General features: G+C 39.6%; 1 protein-coding gene across 1 annotated transcript in view; it reads right to left on the reverse strand.

The window, feature by feature from the left end:
- Nucleotides 1–21,371, reverse strand: part of LOC136863732 (RYamide receptor-like) — a 126,506-nt gene extending 105,135 nt beyond the window's left edge. The window contains exon 1 of the mRNA XM_067140087.2: nucleotides 21,303–21,371. Coding sequence (XP_066996188.1) covers nucleotides 21,303–21,371 — 69 coding nt within the window. The remainder of the gene's footprint in view (nucleotides 1–21,302) is intronic.
- Nucleotides 21,372–25,000: the final 3,629 nt, after the last annotated feature.

A 25,000-nucleotide genomic window follows, 5' to 3' on the forward strand; every position in this document is an offset into this window, starting at 1 on the left:
GGGATTGGAATAACTTACCGAGGTAGATGTTTAATAAATTTTCAATTTCTTTGAAATCATTTAAGAAAAGGGTAGGGAAACAAGAGATAGGGAATCTGCCACCTGGGCGACTGCCCTAAATGCAGATCAATATTGACTGATTGATTGAACCTGTCGGAACGCTACCGAATTACGGTTTAGCGTCAAGATGTGTTGCTATTTGATGTAAGAAGGTTCAGTTTCTTAACAAGCAAGATCGACGGATTTTACACCTTTCAACATTTTCTTATGAAAGCATCTAAAGGAATTAGTCTGATGGTTGTACCAAATCATTCGGGAGATACAACTGTGCGACTTCAAGCTCATATTTTATTATCACTGTCAAGAGAGTGAACTGCAGTGCGTGCATGACGGTGAGCTAGGAAATATTAGTCGTGAAAGGAGGACACCTTGAATACCTCTTAGGCTACGCAATTTTGATATTCTATATTTTGTTTGTTTGTTTTGTAAAGTAACAACTTCAATTGGGCAGTATCACTATAACTTTCTTTCTTTCTTTCTTTCTTTCTTTCTTTCTTTCTTTCTTTCTTAATCTGTTTACCTTCCAGGGTTGGTTTTTCCCTCGGAGTCAACGAGAGATCCCGCGTCTACTGCTTCGAGGGCAGTGTCCTGGAGCGTGAGACTTTGGGTCGGGGGATACAACTGGGAAGGAGGAACAGTAACTTGCCCAGGCGGCTTCACTTGCTATGCCGAACAGGGGCCTTGGGGGGGGGGGGGTGGATGGTAAAATTGGAAGGGCCGGGCTGAGTGGCTCAGACGGTTAAGGCGCTGGCCTTCTAACCCCAACTTGGCAGGTTCGATCCTGGCTCAGTCCGGTGGTATTTGAAGGTGATCAAATACGACAACCCCGTGTCGGTAGATTTACTGGCACGTAAAAGAACTCCTGCGGGACCAAATTCCGGCACCTCGGCGTCTCCGAAGACCTTACAAAAAGTAGTTAGTGGGACGTAAAACAAATAACATTATTATTAAAATTGGAAGGGATAGACAAGGAAGAGTGAAGGAAGCGGCCTTCGCCGTAATTTATGTACCATCCCGGCATTTGCCTGGAGAATTGGGAAACCACGGGAAAGCACTTCGAGGGTGGCTGAGGTGGGAATAGAACCCACCTCTACTCAGTTGACCTCCAGAGGCTGAGTGGACCCTGTTCCACCCCCCGTACCACTTTTAAAATGCCGTGGCAGAACCGGGAATCGAACCCGCACCTCCGGGGGTGGCAGCTAATCACACTACGCCACAGAGGCGGACATCACCGTAACAATAGCTAGAAATGTCCTATCCGTGGAGTAATGTTTTTTTTAACTCGAAAATAACCGTTTTTTCTAGCATTTAAATAGATGTGTTCAGTGCGCCTTTGCTCCATTTAACGTTCCCTATTTTTCTAATGCCACCCATTAATTGGTTAAATCATTTTAAGGTTCCTACCTTATATTTGGTTCTTTAATGTTTTATCTTATTTTTGGGGTCTGAATGCATTCGTATTTTTACATTTTGTGTACTAAAATATCAGATATGTGGTGTTCAGAATGATTAATTTTCCAACAATTGTGGATTGTAAGAAAATTTGATTTTTTAAATTATTATTTATATAAGCTTGCTTCTGAGCTCGACTTCACCTTTATCTTTATTCTTTTTTAATCTGTTTACCCTCCAGGGTCGGTTTTCCCTCGGACTCAGCGAGGTATCCTACCTCTACCGCCTCAAGGGCAGTGTCCTGGAGCGCGGAATACAACTTGGAAGGAAGACCAGTACCTCGCGCAGGCGGCCTCACCTGTTATGCTGAACAGAGGCCTTGTGGAGGGATGGGAAGATTGGAAGGGACAGGCAAGGAAGAGGGAAGGAAGCGGCCGTGGCCTTAAGCTAGGTACCATCCCGGTCTTTGCCTGGAGGAGAAGTGGGAAAGCACGAAAAATCACTTCTAGGATGGCTGAGATATGAGTCGAACACACCTCTACTCAGTTGACCTCCCGAGGCTGAGTGGATCCCGTTTCAGCCCTCATACCACTTTTCAAATTTCGTGGCCGAGCCGGGAATCGAACCCGGACCTCAGGGGGTGGCAGTTAATCACACTAACCACTACACCACAGAGACGGCCTTTCACATTTATGACTTACAATATTATGTTGGTAGACCCGGGAAACGTATTTTTAGGTTTTTCATACTCTGTTTGGAATAACAGAGTTCCTTACTTAAGCGTGCGAAATATTTTCAGAAGCACAGAATATCTAATATTACAAACCAAGTTAAGATTTTGTTAACTTTTTATGTGATTTCTGTTTCTGAGACGATAAAGTGTAACTGGATAATATTTCGTTAATGGACTAATTAATGACCTTACACATATATGCACTCTTATGCAAGGACGGATAAGAAATATCATACTGGCAACAATGTTTTATTTTTATAGAGGACTGACTTCTCTAGTTACTGGTGTTATTGAAATAGAAGTTTGAGATTTAGAGTTAGTGCAGTTACATCCCTATTTGAACTGAGGTTACCCTGTCATGAAACCAAATTTGTGAATCATAGTTGCTGTAATAACTTTACGCTTAGACAATAGCGGACTGGTATTTTATGTAGAAGGAATGTCTGCTGAATACTAACATGAATGGTGAGGTATGCCACGAGGTAGTTAGCAGGAGTGATATAAACGTACAATTACACCATGGAGGGTGTAACATCATTTACTGAGTGCATGTGTGGCGCTGAGTGATGAGGATTTGGGTTTATTAGAAGTGAAGGCTAGGGATTGAACAACGGCAAAGACTTCAAATATAGACGATCAAAGCGTCGAATGGGAACTTTGAGAATTTAGCCTCAATGGAATTTTTATGAGAATGAATTTCCTATCCTATGGGTAACGAAGAAAAGAAACGGTAGAGCATGTTTCGAAACAAACAAATGTTAAAAATGCTCCTGGGAACACATCAACCACTTTTATAATGAACCTAATTTAAAAAATACATTCGTACAGGCAGGTATTACGATGTAAACGAATGAAGTACACTTGAGAGTGATAATATCTGGGTTGTGTTGTATGAGTACAGAATATAGTAGGAGGCGATGCTTAGGAAACACAGTCAGGATTGTGAAGAAAGTTGCTTGGCTACTGCATGCAGAAACTGCTGACCGTTCCACGATCTTGGAATCATCCAATCGCAAATATGTTTAGTATTTTAGAAACGAAGATGAAAGTAAGTCAAAGGAATGTAGGCTGGCAAAAGGGAACCTGAGTAGATGAGAGTTGGGCTGTTTGGTTAAACAAATTTATTCAGGGAATAATTATTTGTTATGGTAAATAAGTAAATTCATGTCCTTATCCCGATGTGGTGCATCTCTTTTCATGCACGGCCACATTGGAGGTGTAATGCATATACCTCCTGCTAGTCTTAAGTTACTGGCAATACCAGGAATCGAACCCGGGTCCTCGAGGATGGCAACTAATAATGCTATCCGTCACGCTACAGAGGTGTACGTTTTGCTAAGGTAACTGCATTGATGAGTGGAAGGATGGTTGGTTGAATGTATATAGGCACTGAATATTCGAGACAATAAATCACCACTGATATGCATTTTAGTCCGTCGCGACGCCTAGTTTCAAGTTTCCCGATCAATTATATATTTAGGATTTTTTAAATGACTTTAAAGAAGTTAGAAAAGTGATCTATTACATGACTTCAAGTGAATTTAATTATAATATCAATGTAATATGACGATACTCGTCAATGAGTGTTACTGAGAAATAGATTATGTGAGGGTGAGTCAAATAACAGAGGGCCAGACTGATGTTCTTATAGTAAACTTATGTATATGTCAGGAATACTTACAGTAGTTGTTAGATATATTTCTCTCACAGACAGCATTTAGGCAATAATGATAGTAATCATAACAATGTCCGCCTCTGTGGCGTAGTGGTCAAGTGTGATTAGCTGTCATCCCTGGGGGCCAGAGTTCGATTCCCGGCTCTGGCACGAAATTTGAAAAGTGGTATAAGGGCTGGAACGGGGTACACTCAGCCTCGGGAGGTCAGCTGAGTAGAGGGAAGTTCGATTCCCACCTCAACCATCCTCGAAGTGGTTTTCCGTGGTTTACCACTTCTCCTCCAGTCAAATGCCGGGATGGTACCCAACTTAAAGCCACGGCCGTTTTCTTCCCTCTTCCTTGTCTATCCAATCCGATCTTTCCATTCCCCCACAAGGACCCTGTTCATCATAGCAGGTGAGGTCACCTGGGCGACGTACTTGTCCTCCATTCCAGTTGTATCCCCGACCCAAAGTCTCAACGCTTCAGGACACTGCCTTTGAGGCGGTAGACGCGGTAATCCCTCGCCGAGTCCGAGGGAAGAACCAACCCTGGAGGTTAAACGGATTAAGAAAGAAATCATAATAATACTACAATGCAACAAATTTTAAGGTCACAAAAACGTTTTTCGAAAATGTACACGTTCTCTATGTATTTCGACCTCCTTAATTCGAAAAGGACACTGAAAACATCGTATCACCCACAGTTTTTGTACAAATCACCTACATTTGTAATTAATGATAATGGAATTTAATGAAATTATAATAATATTCTGAGTGACATTTCGACCTTAATATGGTGTTTTAGTGTTTATTATAATATATAATATGCAAGAGCAGAGGCCCCAAAGGTTGGAATTGGTTCCAGGGGACAGAAATATCAAGTATGACCCTCTAGTGGAAAGAGACAGAATACTGGGCATACTGAAGCAGTTTGTCATAGAATTACCTAGGTGTGGCAACTGTTTCAAATATCTATGTAACAAGTTCCCTAAACTGTCAGATGCTAAGTTGAAGGAGGGCGTGTACACTGGTCCCGATATTCGAAAAGTAATGCTAGATGAAGATTTCCTTCAGTCAATGAATTCCGTGGAGCGAGTAGCCTGGACTGCCTTTAAGTGTGTGGTTCAAAACTTCCTGGAAAACAATCTTAGCCCAGAGTATGTCGACATAGTGGAGAACATGCTGACAAAGTTGAAAATGCTGGGATGCTCAATGAGTTTGAAATTACATTTTTTACATTCTGACCTGTAACGGTTCAAATCCCGTCACAAGCATTCATATGCATTGTTATTATTATTGTATCTGTATTATTATTATTATTATTATTATTATTATGATTGTGTCTGCATTCTTCTTCTTATTATTATTATTAGGCCCTATTATTATTGTAATTATTATTGTTTGCTTAAATTCTATAATCTGATTTGGCTATATATTAATTATAGCTTGCTTCATTGTAGTTCATTTATTGTGTGTGTGTATTAGCATCAAAATTATGTAGAGTGAGACTTAATGCCTAATATCAGACATGTATATATTATTTGTGATACTACCTTTTAAAGCATTGCAACACATGGTGCAATACTGTTACAGTAACTGTCGAGTCATCACTCTGTCATTGTACACATTTAACGATGAGATCATATTTAGGGAGTTCCGTATTTGCCTTAGGCATTTCAACACAGTGTATGTAACATTTGTAGCCGGGTGGGAGTGACATCATATCTATTTTGAGCTCTGACGTGGGTGTTATACCATGTGTCAACTAATGGGTGTATATAGGAGCTGTATCCTATAGCAGCAGTCAGTTGGATAGTTCAGTTGGTTGGAAGCAGTTGGTTGGAAGGAGATAAATGGAGAGACTTGCCATGAAGTCAATTGGAAGGAGACGAATGGGGAACAGTGATATGGATTCGTAATCGCCAGTGACCAAATGGATATGTTCGGAGTGTGTTTTCGTGAATCTCTTCGGATGAGTTCTTGTGTCAGTTCGGTGACAGCCGAATACTGAGTCGTCGTAATGCAGACTAACAGTTATCGATGAATTACTTGTAAAGTTGATTGTGAAGTGTGAATATAATTTCAAGCCATACTATATCTCGTTTGTGAAACTAAAAGGATACATCGTCAAATTAGGCCTGAAATACCCACAGCTGATACCAACTCAAAGGAATACTTCGTAATAACACTGAAAGTGTTGAAGGTGCAATTAGGTGAACCAGTGAGGGATATATTTCTTGTATAACTTTTAAATGTTCGGTCAAGTCAAGAGAATTTCAAATTTAATGCCTACAGTTTCCGTCACGTATAATGCCAAAGTTTTATATTATCTTTTAACTTATCACAGTAAATCTCACTCGTTAAAATTAATATTTAAAGAATATATTTTGTTTAGTATCAAATAAATTAATTGTTTCATTTCAATAGTAGATCAAATAACCTCACGTTTTAATGGGGAAGCCGAACGCTGATCTCCTTTTTCCAGAACCTATATGTTATACTGTCAAAGTAACCTTATTACCTCACACCCTAGAGATTTTCAAGACTCTCATTCTATTATTGTTACACTGATTTGTAGCTGGCGCCCATCAACAATTGTATGTGTAAGTAATCAGGTAAGTACTAAGTGTGAGTACATAGTCCGACGATTGAGTATTTTATTTCATGAATATTTGAATAATGTGTTTTAATTTTAATTCAGTTACATTCATATATAGTTACATGTATTTGTGACCATTTATAATCACGCACATTGAATTTTTTCCTCCAAACCTGGGTGCTGTAAATGAGGAACAGGGTGAAAGTTTCTATCAGGATATAAAGGACATGGAAGGGCGATACCAGGGAACTTGGGATGTTCGGATGATGGGTGACTACTGCTGGATGCTTCACCGTGAGCACACGGAAATGCCCCATAAGGGGAAAAGCAGGGGCCACGCCATGACAACTAAGAAAGCACGGAATAAATTACGTTAGTGCATGTTTTCTACCACATTTTCTGTATGCATCTGTTCAGTGTATGCATATTTAAATATGTTGTTGGTTTAAACTTGTATTCTAGTTCAGCATGATTCGTGTGCCATATATTTGTACTACTTCAATATGTCAAATCATTATTAGCAAAGTATACGTTTTGTGCCAAAACTGTGGGTGATACGATATTTTCAGAGTCAGTTTCGAATTCAGGAGGCAGAAAAACATAAATTGCACCTACTTGTGTGAAAAAAAGTTTTTTTTTATTGTTGCACTGTGTAGTAATAATAATAATATTAATAGTAATAATATTGATTTTCCGTCCCACTAACTACTTTTACGGTTTTCTGAGACGCCGATATGCCCGAAATGTTGTCCCGCAGGAGTTCTTTTTTCTGTCGGCAACTCAACCGAAACGAGGCTGATGTATTTGAGCACCTTCAAGTATCTTGGGACTAAACCATAATCGAACCTGCCAGTTTGAGCTAAGAAGGCCAGTACCCTACCGCCTGAGCTACTCAGCACGGCAGCATTTAGACTAGTCTCATTGTGTAATCAGCCTAGGAATTTCACGTTAATAAAAGTTTCTTGGAATCTGGGTGAGAATATCTGTGACAGAGTTCTCTATAGTGCATGTGAAGCAAATGTGCGAATTTTCAGCTTATTCTTTAATGTACCAGTCACGTAAAAGTAACACTACACAACGTCTATGTTGTAAGGAGGGTACAGGTCTTCCCACTTAAACTTCGCTCGAAGTTTTACAGTCATTTTAACTATAAAGGGAGATGGTGGGTTTGAATCCCACCGTCGACAGCCCTGAAAATTGTTTTCCGTAGTTTCTCGTTTTCACACGGGGTAAATGCTGGGGCTATATCTTATTTACAGCCACGGCCACGAACCTCCCAATCCCGGCCCTTTGAGATCCTTGCGTCGCCGAAAACCTTCGAAGTGTTAGTGCGACTATAATTACTAGAAAAATGAAACAAAACAAAAACCGAACAAATTTGTCTTGAAGCAAGATCACCCTCTGACAGAGTGCACCATGCTACTTGGTACTGATTTATTTTCACAAACATTATAGTGTTGCACAATGACGTTCCATACTGATAGCCTGCCCCTTTTTAACGAATATGATGAGTGAAGTCCGATATATCGAAACAATATTACTGTGATACACTTTTAGCAGAGATGACAGTCTTATCCTTTTGGGGTGTCGATAACAGGTGCTTGCAGTGTAGGCTTCGATGTTATGTCTCAAGCTTGTAATAGTGGCACTAGGTTTCACTGTTTTCAGAAACGCATTGCTTTCTTCCTGATAACACAACATACGAGTAAATTTCGTGTCTATTCTTCGACATTTCCTCACTGACAATCTTGGGTTCCCATTGTGCACTTTGCAGACGGTAGTTCGGATTGTTCTGAGTAATAGTATATACAAAGGAATGGCTAATGTTCGTTTTTAAGGCCACATTATCAACGCAGCGTCTGTTTTATTGGACCAGTATGCCAAACTATGTAATTGTGTCTGGTGTCGGCATTGTCCAGGATTTGAGCAATCAATGTAACAGGTGCGTCCTTCCTGGAAACATATGTACCAGTGTTTCACAGTTGCCAACGGTAAGCAATGCTCGCCGTGCATTGCAGGCATGCGGCTATACGTATATCTCGTGTTTTGACACATATTTGGCATTGATGGTTATGAATTTCATGTTTTTGGTCCGTATTGAACTGAGAATAATATATAAGTAATAATAATAATAACGTAAATGTTTCCACCTTTTCAATACAATATATTCACAAAATTACAAAATTATACGGTACTAGTTTCGACCCATCTAGGGGTCATCATCAGCCGTATTGGAGCAAAGATCATTTGTGGCGAAATCCTAAGACAATATTATTTTAAAGAATAACAAGTGAAATGAGATGTTATGGTAATAGTTAATAATACAAGGAATATACATACTAAGAGGTTTTTAACAAAGAATAAAGTATAAATGGGGTGTTGTAAAAATTATAATCATGGAAATCAGTAAGTTCTTGTATTGAAATGAAATATGGCTTAGGAAGAGGGCTTAAGGTGGGGCTGAAGGGTGCGGGAGAAAGTGTAATTGTCTTGGAAAAGTACCTTTGATTAAATTTAGGATTGAGTTTAGGTTGGCTGCATTATTGTTTCTGAGGAAAGTGATAAATAGATCGAAGAGTATGTTGGGTTTCTCTGAGATTTCATTGAGATTGTGACTGGCATTAAAGTATTGGTCTAGGTGTATGTAGTAATTTTCCATTATGTTCAGTAAAGGGACCTTGTTTGCTAATACGAGGATGTCCATGTCTTGTTCAATATTGGTGAAATTATGGTTATAATCTTGCATGTGTTGGCCGATGGCTGAAAACTTGTTGTATTTTATTGCGTTAGTGTGCTCGTGGTATCTGATAATGAAGTTTCTCCCGGTTTGCCCGATGTAGGTTTTTTTACAGGTGGTACATTTGATCCTATAAACTCCTGATTTTAAAAAACTGCTGGTCTTGTTGATGTGTGAAGTATTGTATAAAACATTCATGTTCTTATTGTTGGTTTTGAAGGCTATTTTAACGCCTTGTTTCTTAAAGATGTTGGTTAACTTGTAGATATCATTGTTGAACGTGAAGGTGGAAAATGTTAGAGGTTTGGTTATTTCTTTTTTGAGGGTAGTTTTTGGGCGATGTTTGTGTTTATTGATTATTCTTTCTATAAAATGATTGCTGAAGCCGTTGAATTTTGCGATTCCGCGGATTGTGTTGAGTTCGTTTTTTAGATCTTTATTGGACATAGGTATGCTGAAGGCTCGGTGAACTAGGCTGTTGTATGTGGCTCGTTTGTGGGACTGGGGGTGCACTGAATCTTGGCGAATGGTGGAGGCTGTTTGAGTGGGTTTTCTGAAAATTTTATAACTGAAAGAATCTGAGTTTCTAGTGATGGTTAAATCTAGAAAGTTGATTTTTTGATTTGATTCGGATTCTAGTGTGAATTTGATATGAGGATCAATATTGTTGAGTCTTAAGAGGGTGGTGGGTGCGTTAATTGATTTCTCATTCATGATTACAAAGACATCGTCGACATATCTGGCCCAAAAGAGAATTCGAAAACATTCTCTTTTGGGCCAGATATGTCGACGATGTCTTTGTAATCATGAATGAGAAATCAATTAACGCACCCACCACCCTCTTAAGACTCAACAATATTGATCCTCATATCAAATTCACACTAGAATCCGAATCAAATCAAAAAATCAACTTTCTAGATTTAACCATCACTAGAAACTCAGATTCTTTCAGTTATAAAATTTTCAGAAAACCCACTCAAACAGCCTCCACCATTCGCCAAGATTCAGTGCACCCCCAGTCCCACAAACGAGCCACATACAACAGCCTAGTTCACCGAGCCTTCAGCATACCCATGTCCAATAAAGATCTAAAAAACGAACTCAACACAATCCGCGGAATCGCAAAATTCAACGGCTTCAGCAATCATTTTATAGAAAGAATAATCAATAAACACAAACATCGCCCAAAAACTACCCTCAAAAAAGAAATAACCAAACCTCTAACATTTTCCACCTTCACGTTCAACAATGATATCTACAAGTTAACCAACATCTTTAAGAAACAAGGCGTTAAAATAGCCTTCAAAACCAACAATAAGAACATGAATGTTTTATACAATACTTCACACATCAACAAGACCAGCAGTTTTTTAAAATCAGGAGTTTATAGGATCAAATGTACCACCTGTAAAAAAACCTACATCGGGCAAACCGGGAGAAACTTCATTATCAGATACCACGAGCACACTAACGCAATAAAATACAACAAGTTTTCAGCCATCGGCCAACACATGCAAGATTATAACCATAATTTCACCAATATTGAACAAGACATGGACATCCTCGTATTAGCAAACAAGGGCCCTTTACTGAACATAATGGAAAATTACTACATACACCTAGACCAATACTTTAATGCCAGTCACAATCTCAATGAAATCTCAGAGAAACCCAACATACTCTTCGATCTATTTATCACTTTCCTCAGAAACAATAATGCAGCCAACCTAAGCTCAATCCTAAATTTAATCAAAGGTACTTTTCCAAGACAATTACACTTTCTCCCGCACCCTTCAGCCCCACCTTAAGCCCTCTTCCTAAGCCATATTTCATTTCAATACAAGAACTTACTGATTTCCATGATTATAATTTTTACAACACCCCATTTATACTTTATTCTTTGTTAAAAACCTCTTAGTATGTATATTCCTTGTATTATTAACTATTACCATAACATCTCATTTCACTTGTTATTCTTTAAAATAATATTGTCTTAGGATTTCGCCACAAATGATCTTTGCTCCAATACGGCTGATGATGACCCCTAGATGGGTCGAAACTAGTACCGTATAATTTTGTAATTTTGTGAATATATTGTATTGAAAAGGTGGAAACATTTACGTTATTATTATTATTACTTATATACATATTTGGCAGTCAAAAACCTCACCATACCCGAACATTCCTCTGCTAGAACCTTCTCTGCTATATGGAGCGGTATTCATCACGAACTAACTGCAGAGGCGTTGTTCCTCGTCGCACGACCATATGTAGGAGGGATCGTGCAGCATTCTCTTAGGTCACTTTTTCACTGGATGTAATCATTCGGCCTAGGGAAATGCTGGCTCACGTTCATTTGTTTTGCTCTTATTCTTTTAATTTTGTTTCGCGTTTCATAAAATTGATGGAAGCGTTTGGTTTTCAGCAAATTTAATATTAATTCGCTGATTAGTTCACTATTTGAACAAAGTTAAAATGTGCCTGAAACTCAGTCCATCTCTCGAAAGAGAAAATATACATTTGGATAAATACCAGATCACAACTGGCCGTCAGTCGAAAGTGATTTTACCATTACGCGGTTAATACGATGCATCATATTTGAATAAACGTATTTTTGAATGCACTGTGCCTTAGGAGAAGACGGAAGTTACGTGGATGGTGTTTAAAATAGCCAGTAATAGTGTGTGTGCGGAGGAATGGCCAGTGTTCATTTTTAAGGCTACATCGTCAACGCAGTATGCTTTTGTCGTAGTTTGTCATCGCATGAACGATTGCACACATGTCTATTTAGGTGAACGGTACCTGTGTTGAAGTGTGTTTTGGTGGGACTGAAAGGTGGCGTTGAGGCTGTGGTGGCAACGGCCGAACAATCATTCCCCAGTTCAGCGATCTCTAACTCTACACAAACAAGTAATGAACCCACTGCAAAAATGTGCTGGATCATTTGCCATAAAGATAGTATTCTTCAAGAAATTCTGGTATGCTGTGGTAAACCATCCTCTCCTAGGGAATTTGGAAAAGTTTGTGCATTCAAAATGTTTGTTGGTTTCGAATCCACGTTCGATTTTAAGTGGAAGAGGATGTTATGCGTGTCACTGGTGCTTATCAAATTATGTAAATAGTGAAGCATACTTGTGAGTCATCCGGTTCGTGCACACGCTAGTTTCCCCAGTTGCATTTCCGGTGATGCTTGTTGCAAAAATATTTTAACTTGGACCCTAGAAGTCGATATTACCATACATGGAAATCTGATTTTTTATTGGATTTGGAGGACGATCTGTTTGGAATTCTCGCACGCTTATTGTTTTTGCTAGTTGCTTTACGTCGCACCGACACAGATAGGTCTTGTGGCGACGACGGGACAGGGAACGGCTAGGAGTGGGAAGGAAGCGGCCGTGGCCTTAATTAAAGTACAGCCCCAGCATTTGCCTGGTGTGAAAATGGGGAACCACGGAAAACCATTTTCAGGGCTGCCGACAGTGGGGTTCGAACCTACTAACTCCCGAATACTGGATACTGGCCGCACTTAAGCGACTGCAGCTATCGAGCTCGGTCGCATGCTTATTGGCCCTTAACTGAAAAGGTTTCTAGTTTCCTCCCAGACACCTGGCTGGGCTTGGCATCACTTCCTTGATCACTATTCTGTGAGCCGGACGTGTTCCGAGGGGTCTGGCCCATTGGGAGCGTGTGCATTTCTATGCTTTCTGTCAATCACATTTTCTGGCGTGCGTCAATTTCCAGTTCATTTTTTAAAATTCAAATATGTAAATAATTTTGTGTAGGTAGTCGTCCTTCCGACTACTTGTAATCTTTATTCTTTATGTTTTCTCCAGATCTACATTTCTACCTTATTGATCCATTAATGGAGAAAAAATAATAGTGCCCAACCTAGAGAGTCATTATCTTAGATACACATAGAACAGATTCTCATAAAATAACTAAAATAGCATTAAATGAATTACTGCCAATTGGCCCACGGACATCTTCCTCTTGGAGAACCGATAGCCATGTTAGTGCAACAATTTAAATGAGCATAAGGCAAAGAGGCAAAAATAACAAAGGCAAATGACAAAATAAAATGAACTATGGCAGAACGGCACATCGACCTCTTGTTACAAGGCCACTCATACGGGGGACAGAGTCTTCCTTCGCCTCGTCTGACTGAGACAGCAAGACCTTACATTCCACACCTACCTCTCCTCGCTGAATCTACTATCACTTGCTGCCCAGTCATCACGTTGCATTACTGCTGAGTTGTGATCTTCATTACCTTCCTGTTTCCACTTGGTGCTTATAATCACATTTGACCACTACGTAGGATTACACTTAATCACTATGCCATCTCACTTCTGTATACAATACTCCTTACAAATGTAATTTGCATCTATTACCCGATCACGTCAATCAAGGCTACACTGTACCATTTGGTGCACTATCCTTTCCAATACCCAGAATGATCAATCTCCACTTCCACTCCACTTCGACTCCAGTTACCATACTCATCCTTTAATCATCATTTCATACCTACAGCCACCACGTTTACATACCGATCCACCATTACTTTATAAAAGCATATCCCCCTTAAATTATCCTTAGCTTGCTAATACGCACTTGCCATTTATACATATGCAACTGTAAACACTTATATTAGGTGCCCTCAACTTTTCCAATAACCATAATACTCACACTTCACTTCCACTCAAAATAGGCAACATTTCGTATCAACAACCGCCACCTTTATATACCAATCCACCATTAACTTGCTAAAAGTATATTCTCTTAGAATACCATTTGATTGCTAAAAAACAACTTGCCCTCCAAACATATACAACCATAAACAATTATTAACTTCAACCCTTCATTTCACTCACTATATACCACCAATTCAACCTCTTATTCCACCACTTTTCACCACGATTTTCCTTCATAAACGCGTATCACTTCCTCGCATCACTCCAGTTACATCCACCCATTACTTTCTACACATACATATGCAACTGTACACACTTATATGATGTGCCCTCTACTTTTCCATTAACCATAATAATCACACTCCACTTCCACTCAAAGTACCATATCTATTTTTTAAGCATCATTTCGTATCGACAACCAACCACTTTTATATACCAATCCACTATTAACTTGCTAAAAGTATATGCTCTTAAAATACGATTTGATTGCTAATAAACAACTTGCCCTTCAAACATATACAACCATACACAATACCGACACACTCATGACTGCCATTTAAACTTCATTCCTCTCTCATTCTCCATCCATCGTGGCTCTCGTAAATAATTACTTTCACAAACCACCAAATCAAACCCTTACAAATAACACTACATCCATCATTATCCTGCCTCCTCTTGTCAATTTTTAACGATAATCTTTCCTTATTAACAATCACTCCATTATCTCAAACTTTCAACTTTCTCGTTACCTCTCGTTGCTCACTATAAACATACATATCACCAAATCTCACCACCTTCAGCACTTTACCAACCGTACTCCACTCACCTTCCAACTATATCCTTTTCACCTTTCCTTAAATATCATCATTCTTTACGCTCCACCGACACCAACTCTTAATCATCCTCCACATTCAATTATACCACCTCCTCTTACTCCTTCAATAATTACGATACCATCTCTATAATTTAATCACTCTTATCTCAACTACACCACCAAATCTATCTCTTTCAAATGACAATACATTTCCACCATAAATTTACTTCCTGTTATACAACTAACATAAACACTCTATCTCTTACCATAATCAATCTCACATATCACCAAATCAACCCCTTATGAATAATAATAATAATCCAATTTAACTATCTTTCCTTATAATACCACCATGATTTCAACCACTATTCCTTTTTTACTTACTAACTTCTTAGGGTTTTTACTTCTTGTGATTCCACCCTCTTTATTTTTCTTCAACCCCCACATTTCCCGTAAACTCCTGCTTCTCCCGTGGCTCAAAAACAGCTCTATTCTCTGCCTGGTTTCCGCTGCTCTTACCTCTTCACTCTGCATATCCATTCCTTCACTGCATTCGCCTCTCTGACTTTCTTCTTCACTATCTATGTCCGTACCGGTATTCCTAAACCTTCCTATTTTCAACCCGTTATCTACTGCACTTTCTTTTTCACTATGTACGATCACACTTTCACCATGCACATCTCCCTGCCTTACCTCTCCCAACTTCCTACTCCTCGTGGTTGTTTCCTTATCACCGTATCCATCTTTTCCAAGGCTGCTGACCATAACTTGCCTTTCTTCCACTCTCTTCCCCATTTCTTCTTCTTTCTTCATATTCTCTTCTAAATCCCATAGTTTCGTCACTGGCCAAAACCTAGTCCACTGTCCATTGGATACCACTAGATGTTGCCTCTTAATATAAGCTTTTAGCCCTTGAAGTCTGGCCCGGACTAAATGTTTTTAGGGTATTTATATTCCTCATCCCTTCTCTTCCCATGTCTCTTTTGATCCAGATTTTCGTGCTCCGTAGATTATCCGCGCCTCTTATCACTATTTCCGCCATCAGGGTGGAACACAACTTCACTTTTATCGGCCTGTTACCCCGTGCTTTGCCTATCCTTTCTGCATCGTCTATATCGACTTCACTGAAGTTGATTTTCATCCTTTTTTGGATGAGTTCCACAACCTTGTAGATCGTCAACACTTTGTCCTCTCCTTTTTCGTCCGGCACTCCATATAAAAATAATAAGCATTTCATCCTTCGTTCTTGGCAGCTGCTTTCTATTTCAGCCTTCAGCTTCACCACCTCTTCCTCCATGTTCCTTATTTTCTCCTTAAGTGACGCAATTTCTCTCTCGTTAATTGCTACTTTGGTCCTTGTTTCATCAGTTTTTCCCTGTATCCATCGCCTCTTATTCTCATATTCATTCACTTGTTCCTTCATCATATTTTTAATTTGTTCAAAGGGCATACTTCTTCCACCACCTCCCTTACCACCCTCCTTATTACCTCCACATCTTCCCAGCTCATGTTGCCATTGGGGGTCGGTCCGGGGTTTACTTCCACACCCCCTATGACTAGCAATAGCATAATCACCGTTGCCACCATTATCATCTCACCCTTCAATCTTGATTCCACTTCACCTCCTTCACTCCTAGCTGTTTCCTTCTTTCCTCGCCCCTGCCAACTTCCGATAACCGTCCGATATTGATCTACACCAATCATCTTCCTCTTCACTCCCGTCTTCCTTCTTCCACGCTTTTGTGGTTGCCTGTGCTGAATGTGTATATAAGGGAATTTTCGTTTTATAGGATGCATTTCATATTACATGATAATTATATAAGTTCATTCGTAATTATTTAGCCTTGTAGCTGATCCATGACTGGTACATTTACTTCCATGTGATATCATTCCGCACGAAGATACTGTTTTATATTGTTGGCATTGTATGTGTGATAATTCCGTAAAATGTTCTCGATACCAGTTTTATTTGTGAGGATACATTTGTTTATAGGCTGTCATACGTTGTCATGTTCCAACTTCATGAAGATGCTCTCGTTAGGGATGCAGTTCTTGCTACAATATACGGATGAACTGCCATTCGCACATATGATGAGTCATAACCATTTTCTAGAATTTAGAGTGAAATCCCTCGACTGAATGGTTTGTTTCTTAATGGTCTTACAGTATATGAAATGAAGATAGCAGCTAATACCTAGCAACACTCTTCTTCTTCTTCTTCTTCTTCCATCACTTTTCTTATACACCCTTTTGGGGTGACAGGTGTAAACTGTGTCCCATATGTGAACTTGGCTCAGTTTCATGACCGGATGCCTTTCCTGACGTCAAAACTATTTAGAGGAATGTATTCACTACTGCGTGTTTCTGTACTGATTGGTAGTTTGGTGTGTGGTGTGTGTGTGAAGAGGTGTGAAGAGGTGTGTATTGTAACAAAGACATACTAATAATGTTATTTGGATTTACGTCCTACGAAGTAACCTACTTTACACACCGGGCGAGTTGGCCGTGCGGTCAGGGGCACGCGGCTGTGAGCTTGCATCCGGGAGATAGTGGGTTCGAATCCCAGTGTCGGCAGCCCTGAAGAAGGTTTTCCGTGGTTTCCCATTTTCACACCAGGCAAATGCTGGGACTGTGCCTTAATTAAGGCCACGGCCGCTTCCTTCCAACTCCTAGGCCTTTCCTATCCCATCGTCGCCATAAGACCTATCTGTGTCGGTGCGACGTAAACCAACTAGAAAAACTACTTTACAGTTTCCGGAGACGCCGAGGTATCGGAATTTAGTCCCACAGGAGATCTTTAATGTGTCAGTAAAATTTACCGACATGAGGCTGACGTATTTGAGCATCTTCAAATACCACCGGACTAAGCCAGGATCGAACTTGTCAAGTTGGGGTCAGAAGGCCAGCGCCTCAACCGCCTGAGCCACTCAACCCGGCTAAACAAACAAAAACCCAGTTCCTGATTCAAAGGGATTAAGCAGACACTGTTAAAATCCCTAACCTTGTCGGGACTCGAACCCGAGTCCGTCCAACCAAAAGCATTGACATTGACCCATCGGTCAAGGTACATAATTAACAACACTCTTAACAACTGCCACATCTCTGGAAGTACTTGTTCAATTTCCATAGCCGAACTGAAAGTAGAAAAAGAGATGGATATTTGGCGACTTAGTATATATTACGTCGGACCGGCACTGGGCGGTCTTACGGCGGAAGGGGCTAGGGGAGGGAAGGATGTCACGATGGCCTTAATTAAGGTTCAACAATGGAAAACCACCGTGTGAAGCAAGGCTGCGGTGGTAATGGAATGTCGGGTGCTTGGGATTTAAAAAATTCTCGGCGTGATGGTGTCTTAAGAAATATCTTCTTGGTTTTGCGACACAAGCTTGTCATCTTCAGGGAAATTTGATCTGACTTCTTCGGCTACTCTGCGGATTGCATGAGCTAGGCAGGTTACGTGCATCATTCTTGAGGAAAATACCTTGATGGCGTTAGCAGCTTTAACTATTTAAGGTGCTGCATCAGTCACGAAGAGAGAAATATCGTCATGTCTTACACCCTCAGGCCATAGTAGTGCGATCGATTTATCAAAGAGGTGACATATTGCTGAATGGTTCACTGAGTGCAAATACTCGATCGTGAGCAAAAAGATTTTTCCATTTGTATCTACTTTCAACGTACCCACGATAACATTGACAATGTAATGGCCCTCAACGTCGCTGGTTTCATCGATACAGACGAATATTTTTTCACGCAGACTTGTGCTCACATGGCAGTGGGATACATAGTTCTTTCTCAAAGTAGACTGGTCCGGAATTGAACGGCCCGTGTAATTTTCTAAGAAATTTCTAAATGAAATATTGTTCACTTTCCAGATGGGAATGTTGACAGGAACCAAAGCTTCATACAAGTCTTTAAAAAGCATGGACGTGTTGACGTCACTGGAGGATGATTTTTGTTTGAGTAACAGTTGAGGAACTTTTCGTATGTCATTATTTAGGATTCCGCGTATATGCTTCACTCGACCAATTTGTTGCTGAACGGCAAATCTCCAATCCCCCGCCACTTTTACTTCAGATACTCGTATGTTACAGAAAAGAATTTCAGCCTCGGTAGAAAAAGTATCCTCCCCGAATTCCGAAATTATTTGTTTGAAATGAGCAGCCCTACTTGGATTCAATATCGGCATTTTAAATATGTACACTGCAAATAAAAACTGAATCGATAACAAAAGTTAACTCCGCACTCGTATGGTTACACTGAGACACTTAAAACAGTCTGGCATTACTTGGCCAAATGTAATTTGTCCTCCTACCCTCGCTTTCACCACCCCTCTCAGATTAGTTACAACTGTACGTTTTTCTCCTGGAATGTGGATATTTCCAAGATGTGAGGGGTGAAGAAAGTCTCTTTAGTCTCCAGATTGACGAAGCGTTGTGAAGATTCTTAAGTCTCCGTATTCCTCCTCAATTAAAATTGCGGTAATATTCCATACTACACGCGTACATGCATCAAAATCCTCAAACATGTAAGAAAGTGACTCAAAAGGTATAAAATAGTCTAATAAATTCCACAAAATGATCAAATAATTACGTATAATTTTAGAAAATGACCTAGATATACAAATTGTGAATAAATTAAAAGTTGACATGTCATCAAACTCCTAGCCCTAGTAATGACCGTTCTGTATGGTATTATATTGTATTCGACCAGTTACCAATGTCCTAATGATGAGGTCCGTTTTAATACAGATATTACCGGGCGAGTTGGCTGTGAGCTTGCATCCGGGAGATAGTAGGTTCGAATCCCACTATCGGCTGCCCTGAAGATGGTTTTCCGTGGTTTCCCATTTTCACACCAGGCAAATGCTGGGGCTGTACCTTAATTAAGGCCACGGCCGCTTCCTTCCAACTCCGAGGCCTTTCCTCTCCCATCGTCGCCATAACACCTATCTGTGTCGGTGCGACGTAAAGCCCCTAGCAACAACAATACATATATTATACGCTGTGCAATTCTTTGTGGAGGGGATTGTGAAAATTAAACCCAGGTGCAATCCTCTTTAATACAATATTCATCAAAACCTAAGATTTTATATTGTTATGTTATTACATATTTGCAGTAAATATAGCAACGAAAAGTTGATTGAACTTCGGCTGTGTGGTGTTCATGAATGTACACCCACTGTAAAAAAAAGAAAAAGATCGCGCACGAAGGAGTAGTTGGAATCACATGCAACTTGTCAAGGCTTGATGGTAATGTTGATGTAAGTAAGTTATTACAACATCAGAGCAAAAGGATAGTTTATTGCGGATAATTGAATACTTGAAGAGAGAATCTTGTATCCTGTGGATCCACCTCTGGTTTGGATGCAAGATGGGATACGTGTGGGCAAGGAGGCTTGCATGTTTCGCATGGTATCCTGCCACATATCAGTCCATATTTGCTACAACTGGTAACTGGTCCTCTAGGGTGCTAAATTTGGCACCCCATGTAGTTCCGGACATATTCGATGGGCAATAAATCTGGCGATCGGGAAGTGTGGCAGTGTAGAGGATGCATTTATGAAATACACTTGCTGTATGCGGCGGAGCATTATCCAGCTGCAGGACGTCCCTCACTTATCGCTTTGGTATCAAGGTGACTCGTATCACTATTAGGGATGACCGACTGTCGTATGTGATTGCCCTCCAGACCAGCACACCAGCAGTGTAGGCGGTATGTGGCGTCACAGCAAAGGTAAGATTGAGGCGCGTACCATGAGGCCTCCAGACATGAACATAGACATCGTCAGTGCGCAAAGAGAACCGGGTCCGTCACTAAAGACAATCCGGTTCCGGTCCGTAGTAGTCCAGATTTGTCGTTCACGACACCACTGTAAACGGAGACAGCGGCGAGTGAGTGTCAATAGCAGGGCATGTAATGGGGGCCGTGAAATTTCAGCCAAGCGCCTGGAAATGGTTCGGGTGGACGCAGAGGCCTGTAACGATGGTATTACATGTGCCTGGATGGCGGACACCGTAACAGTGGGTAACAGTAGGATCTGCTTGTCGGAGGATCAGACGATCCTCTCACTTGATGATCAGTCAAGGGCGTTCTGAGCCCTAACAGCCCGGTTAAGACGGCCTAGGTGACGGGAGAATTGTCGATACGCCCATTCAGCCTCACGTATTCAAGCGAGGTGCCCTCGAACTATGATAACTGGGCGAAATTCCTTCGGTTACGTGATAGAGACTTATTGAGTGGTCAACGGGCTTTCCACAATCCGAAACACCGCTCTACTACGTAGGAATAACCTGTGCGAGCCTTTATGTGGAACTCGGAACGTAGCACGTTCACGGTCTCTGCTGGTAAGGCGGTTCAAGTGACTATCTGCTTGAGATGTAACTACATACCCAATGAAGGAGCAAAACGGCAACTCCTTCTTGGTGTGCGATTATTCTTCTCCGTGAGTGTATTTTGATAGTTTCTCACTAGACTCCCACCGTGGTATGATACTAGTACGATTTTACGTTATTTGATAATTAATTCAAATAACATGTTCATAAAATAATCTTGCTTAGGAAATAAGATAACTACGAGTAAATATAAATATAATGGAATCTTAATAGGTTTCACTCACCAGAAGGATATTGAAAGGCAGCCAGCAGACGGTAAACACCACCACCACTGTGACCATCATCTTAATCATCTGAAACATATTCAATACATTTCACGTTAGAATAAGTCGTAGAAAGTAACTTCTAATTCAAACAGTTCTACATTAAAACAGGAAATGTTATGGAACTTCCTGTTTGATTCCTTTACAATGTAATAGTTTCAAAATTAAAAATGAAATCACTTGTCTGATTAAGTACTGTGATAGTACATATATCACATCCCAGAATTATATGTAGAAGTTAGAGATATTATTGTCAGTATTCGATTTTTATTATTATTATTATTATTATTATTATTATTATTATTATTATTATTATTATTATAATTATTTCATTTGTATATTTTGCCATTTATATTGGTAAGCTGGAAGATATCCACATATGTAGGTATGAGTAATTTGTTTTGCATGAGTGGGAAAACATTGCTTTAATAACTCTGGTAATTTGAATGAGTCATATGGCTGCCCCAGTGTTTGTTGTGATGTACTTGTGTCGGGAAATTCATGAGTCATGTATATATCCCAGCCTGATGAGATGAGCTTGTTGTTGTATTAGGAAAGTTTGGTGATTCATGGAATATACCCCAGAGTTTGTTATTGTCTTGGGAGGAAGAAGTAGTTCAGAGCTTGGGCTTGAGAAGAGGACCACCCATGATTGGCTGGCAAGCACCAATCAAGACGTATCATCTGAGAGGAGGGGGATGTTGATGTCTATAAAGGTTGATCATACGGCGGCAACCAAAAACATTGTAAAAAAACATTGTAAGGGTGATTGTAGAGGTGATTGTAAAGGAACGAGAAGGAAGACAACTACAACTACAACTGACGCACTGTACGGGAAGGCAGTGGTGCTGATACACGGTACTGGAGTGACACGGCTGCAATGGACTGGACTTCAAACGTTCGTGGAGCGTAGTCTTGTTATGTTCGTGGAAAGTGGATGATTGTGGAGAGTGCTTGCGCATTAAGTATTGTAGCACTTGTGGCGGCCTAGCATTATATGTTGGTGAAAGCTATCTCAGACTTTCCATAATTTATGTTGAGGATCGACAGACGTGTGTATATATCTTTACAATAAGTGTTAAGATATGTGAACACAGTAGTACAAGGTACAGTATCTGTGTGATGTGATAACTGCCGATTATGAGAATCGGTAAGTCGAACTGATATAGAGACAGTGAAGGGTATTTATCTTCATACATGTACATTGTTCATCGGACTATCTACAAATGGTAGCTTGGTTCTCGCTTTCGTTTTCCCACGATTTTCATTATTTTTGTTGTTGTTGTTGTAAATATGGAGTCTTCCAGCAATATTTTATGTGTGTATTAAATGTGTAATGTTGTATGTTGATGAGGTGCTCATGCACAGAATTTGTTAAAAATATAGTTAGCTATTTTAGAATCAATGTTATTGATGAACCTAGGTGCAGTTCCTACCTAATTACTCGTTTTCAGGAGGTTAGGTAAGGCCTGCAGCAGATGTACCAGTACGCAGCATTATGTACACGCCCTGGCATATACAGTTTATCATGCTCTTATCTAAATTCGAGGGATCCATTCTGGTGAACTCTGGCGCCCATACTACGGACATTTCGGTTAATTATGCTTATTAATTTTATTAAGTTTTTGAGTAATTTTATTTATATATTTTTATTCATGATTTTATTTATTATTATCATCAAGAAGTTGCAATTGGCTTCACAACGTGTGGCTGAATGACTGGTACATCTGTTAGGCTTATAAGCGTAGGTGCACTTGTCAGGTGTGGATGGAATTCTGGAAACTATGTCAGTGAAGTGTTTTATATGTACGTGATTTGTATGTTGGAGTATGAAGAAATGTTGTAGTGAGTCGATTATTATAAAACTGAGAATAGAGAGGTTGTTAAAGTTGCTAGTACTATGAATCAGGATAAGAGAAGTCAAAAGAATTCCACCACATTGAGTTTATCTAATTTAAGTGAGAATAGCGGAATGGCTGATAGTAGGAAAGATCAATTGACAACGATTGGTGAAGAATCGAGTAATCCGACTCAAACTCAGAATGTAGGGGATCAAGGTGATGCTTCAATGCTCAGTATGTTTAAATCGCTACTTGATAATCAGACTAAAGAGTTGAAGGGTGAATTTGATAAATTGTCCAGTAAGATCGACGAGAGGGGTAAAATATTAAGGGAAGTATTTGATAAAGTAGAGAGTGAAATCGATTACCAGAGGGATCTTCAGAATAGGGGGCGTGATGAAAGTAAGAAGGATGTGTCGGATGTCTTACTTTGTGCTAGTGGTGATGGTAATAGCGATGTTGCGATCGATAATCTTGTGGAAGTTTCTGAAATTGAAAGTGAAGTTTTTTGTGAAGTTGATGAAGGTGTAAGTGAAGAGTGTTCACGGAGTATACATCATGAGGATGTTTTTGTTGATTTAAGTGTACGTGAGGAGAGTAAAGTTAGGTCCGTTATGTGTGAAAATGGTGACTTTGAGATTAATGAAACTTCTGATAAGAGAGTCGAAAGTAGCAGTGTTGTTGGCATGAAAGTGGTGCAAGTAGTAGCTGATATGGAAGGTGGTGAAGATGGATTAATTGTTGGGTCATTAAGTAGTAATGACAGCAATTTCAAAGTGTGTTATGGTAAGAATTTCAGTAATAGAGTGAGCGTGTGTGAGAATGGAAGTGTGCGTGAGATGAAAGAAAGTCTATCCAAGCGTATGTGTAATGCTTTATTTAATGCTGAGAGTTGTGTGAATGATTTGAATGACGTGTTGAATGATATCGATGTGGAATGTGTGAAAAAGTATGTGATCTGTTTGCTTGCATTAGTTATGGTTTTGTGGAAGAGTAAACGTAGTGAGATTCCCGCGCATTTCAGAAAGAGGGATTTCTTGGTTATGAATGTTCCGAATGAAAATTTGTATGATTCTTGTGTGACTGGATGGTATGAAAGTTTGTGTGTGAGATAGAGTGGATTCTAGACGTAGTTAGTTTTTATTACGGTTCGCATTTCTCGCTTATCGATGCCAATGTTAAGTTTATGTATAGTTTTTTCAATTGAATCAGGGTCCATATACTGTGGACAGTAGAATAGGCAAGTGTGCTTATAGGCTCCTAACCGCTGAAAATAAGGTTCTTGGGACATTTAATATCTATAGCCTTCGCAGATATAAGAGATAGGATCTGCACCTTGGATGTATATATTATCAATTTTAATGTATGTGTACAGTATCAAGAAGGGATTGTGTTCAATGCTATATGAAACAATCAGAGTTGTGTGTATATAGCCATATTATTATTATTATTGTTTGGACAAATTGTATTTCGTGTGTGCGAATACAATGCAGTAGACGCAATGTATATATCATTATTACAGTAAATTATGTGTTCAGTTATGTCATTATAAGGTTATGTAAGAAGTTCTGTTTTATGGTGAATCATAATATGTGATATCATCGATTCACCAAGGGGGCGTTATGTGATAGTACATATATCACACCCCAGAATTATATGTAGAAGTTAGAGATATTATTGTCAGTATTCGATTTTTATTATTATTATTATTATTATTATTATTATTATTATAATTATTTCATTTGTATATTTTGCCATTTATATTGGTAAGCTGGAAGATATCCACATATGTAGGTATGAGTAATTTGTTTTGCATGA

Source organism: Anabrus simplex, chromosome 2 (assembly GCF_040414725.1).
Source record: "Anabrus simplex isolate iqAnaSimp1 chromosome 2, ASM4041472v1, whole genome shotgun sequence".
Taxonomy (NCBI): domain Eukaryota; kingdom Metazoa; phylum Arthropoda; class Insecta; order Orthoptera; family Tettigoniidae; genus Anabrus; species Anabrus simplex.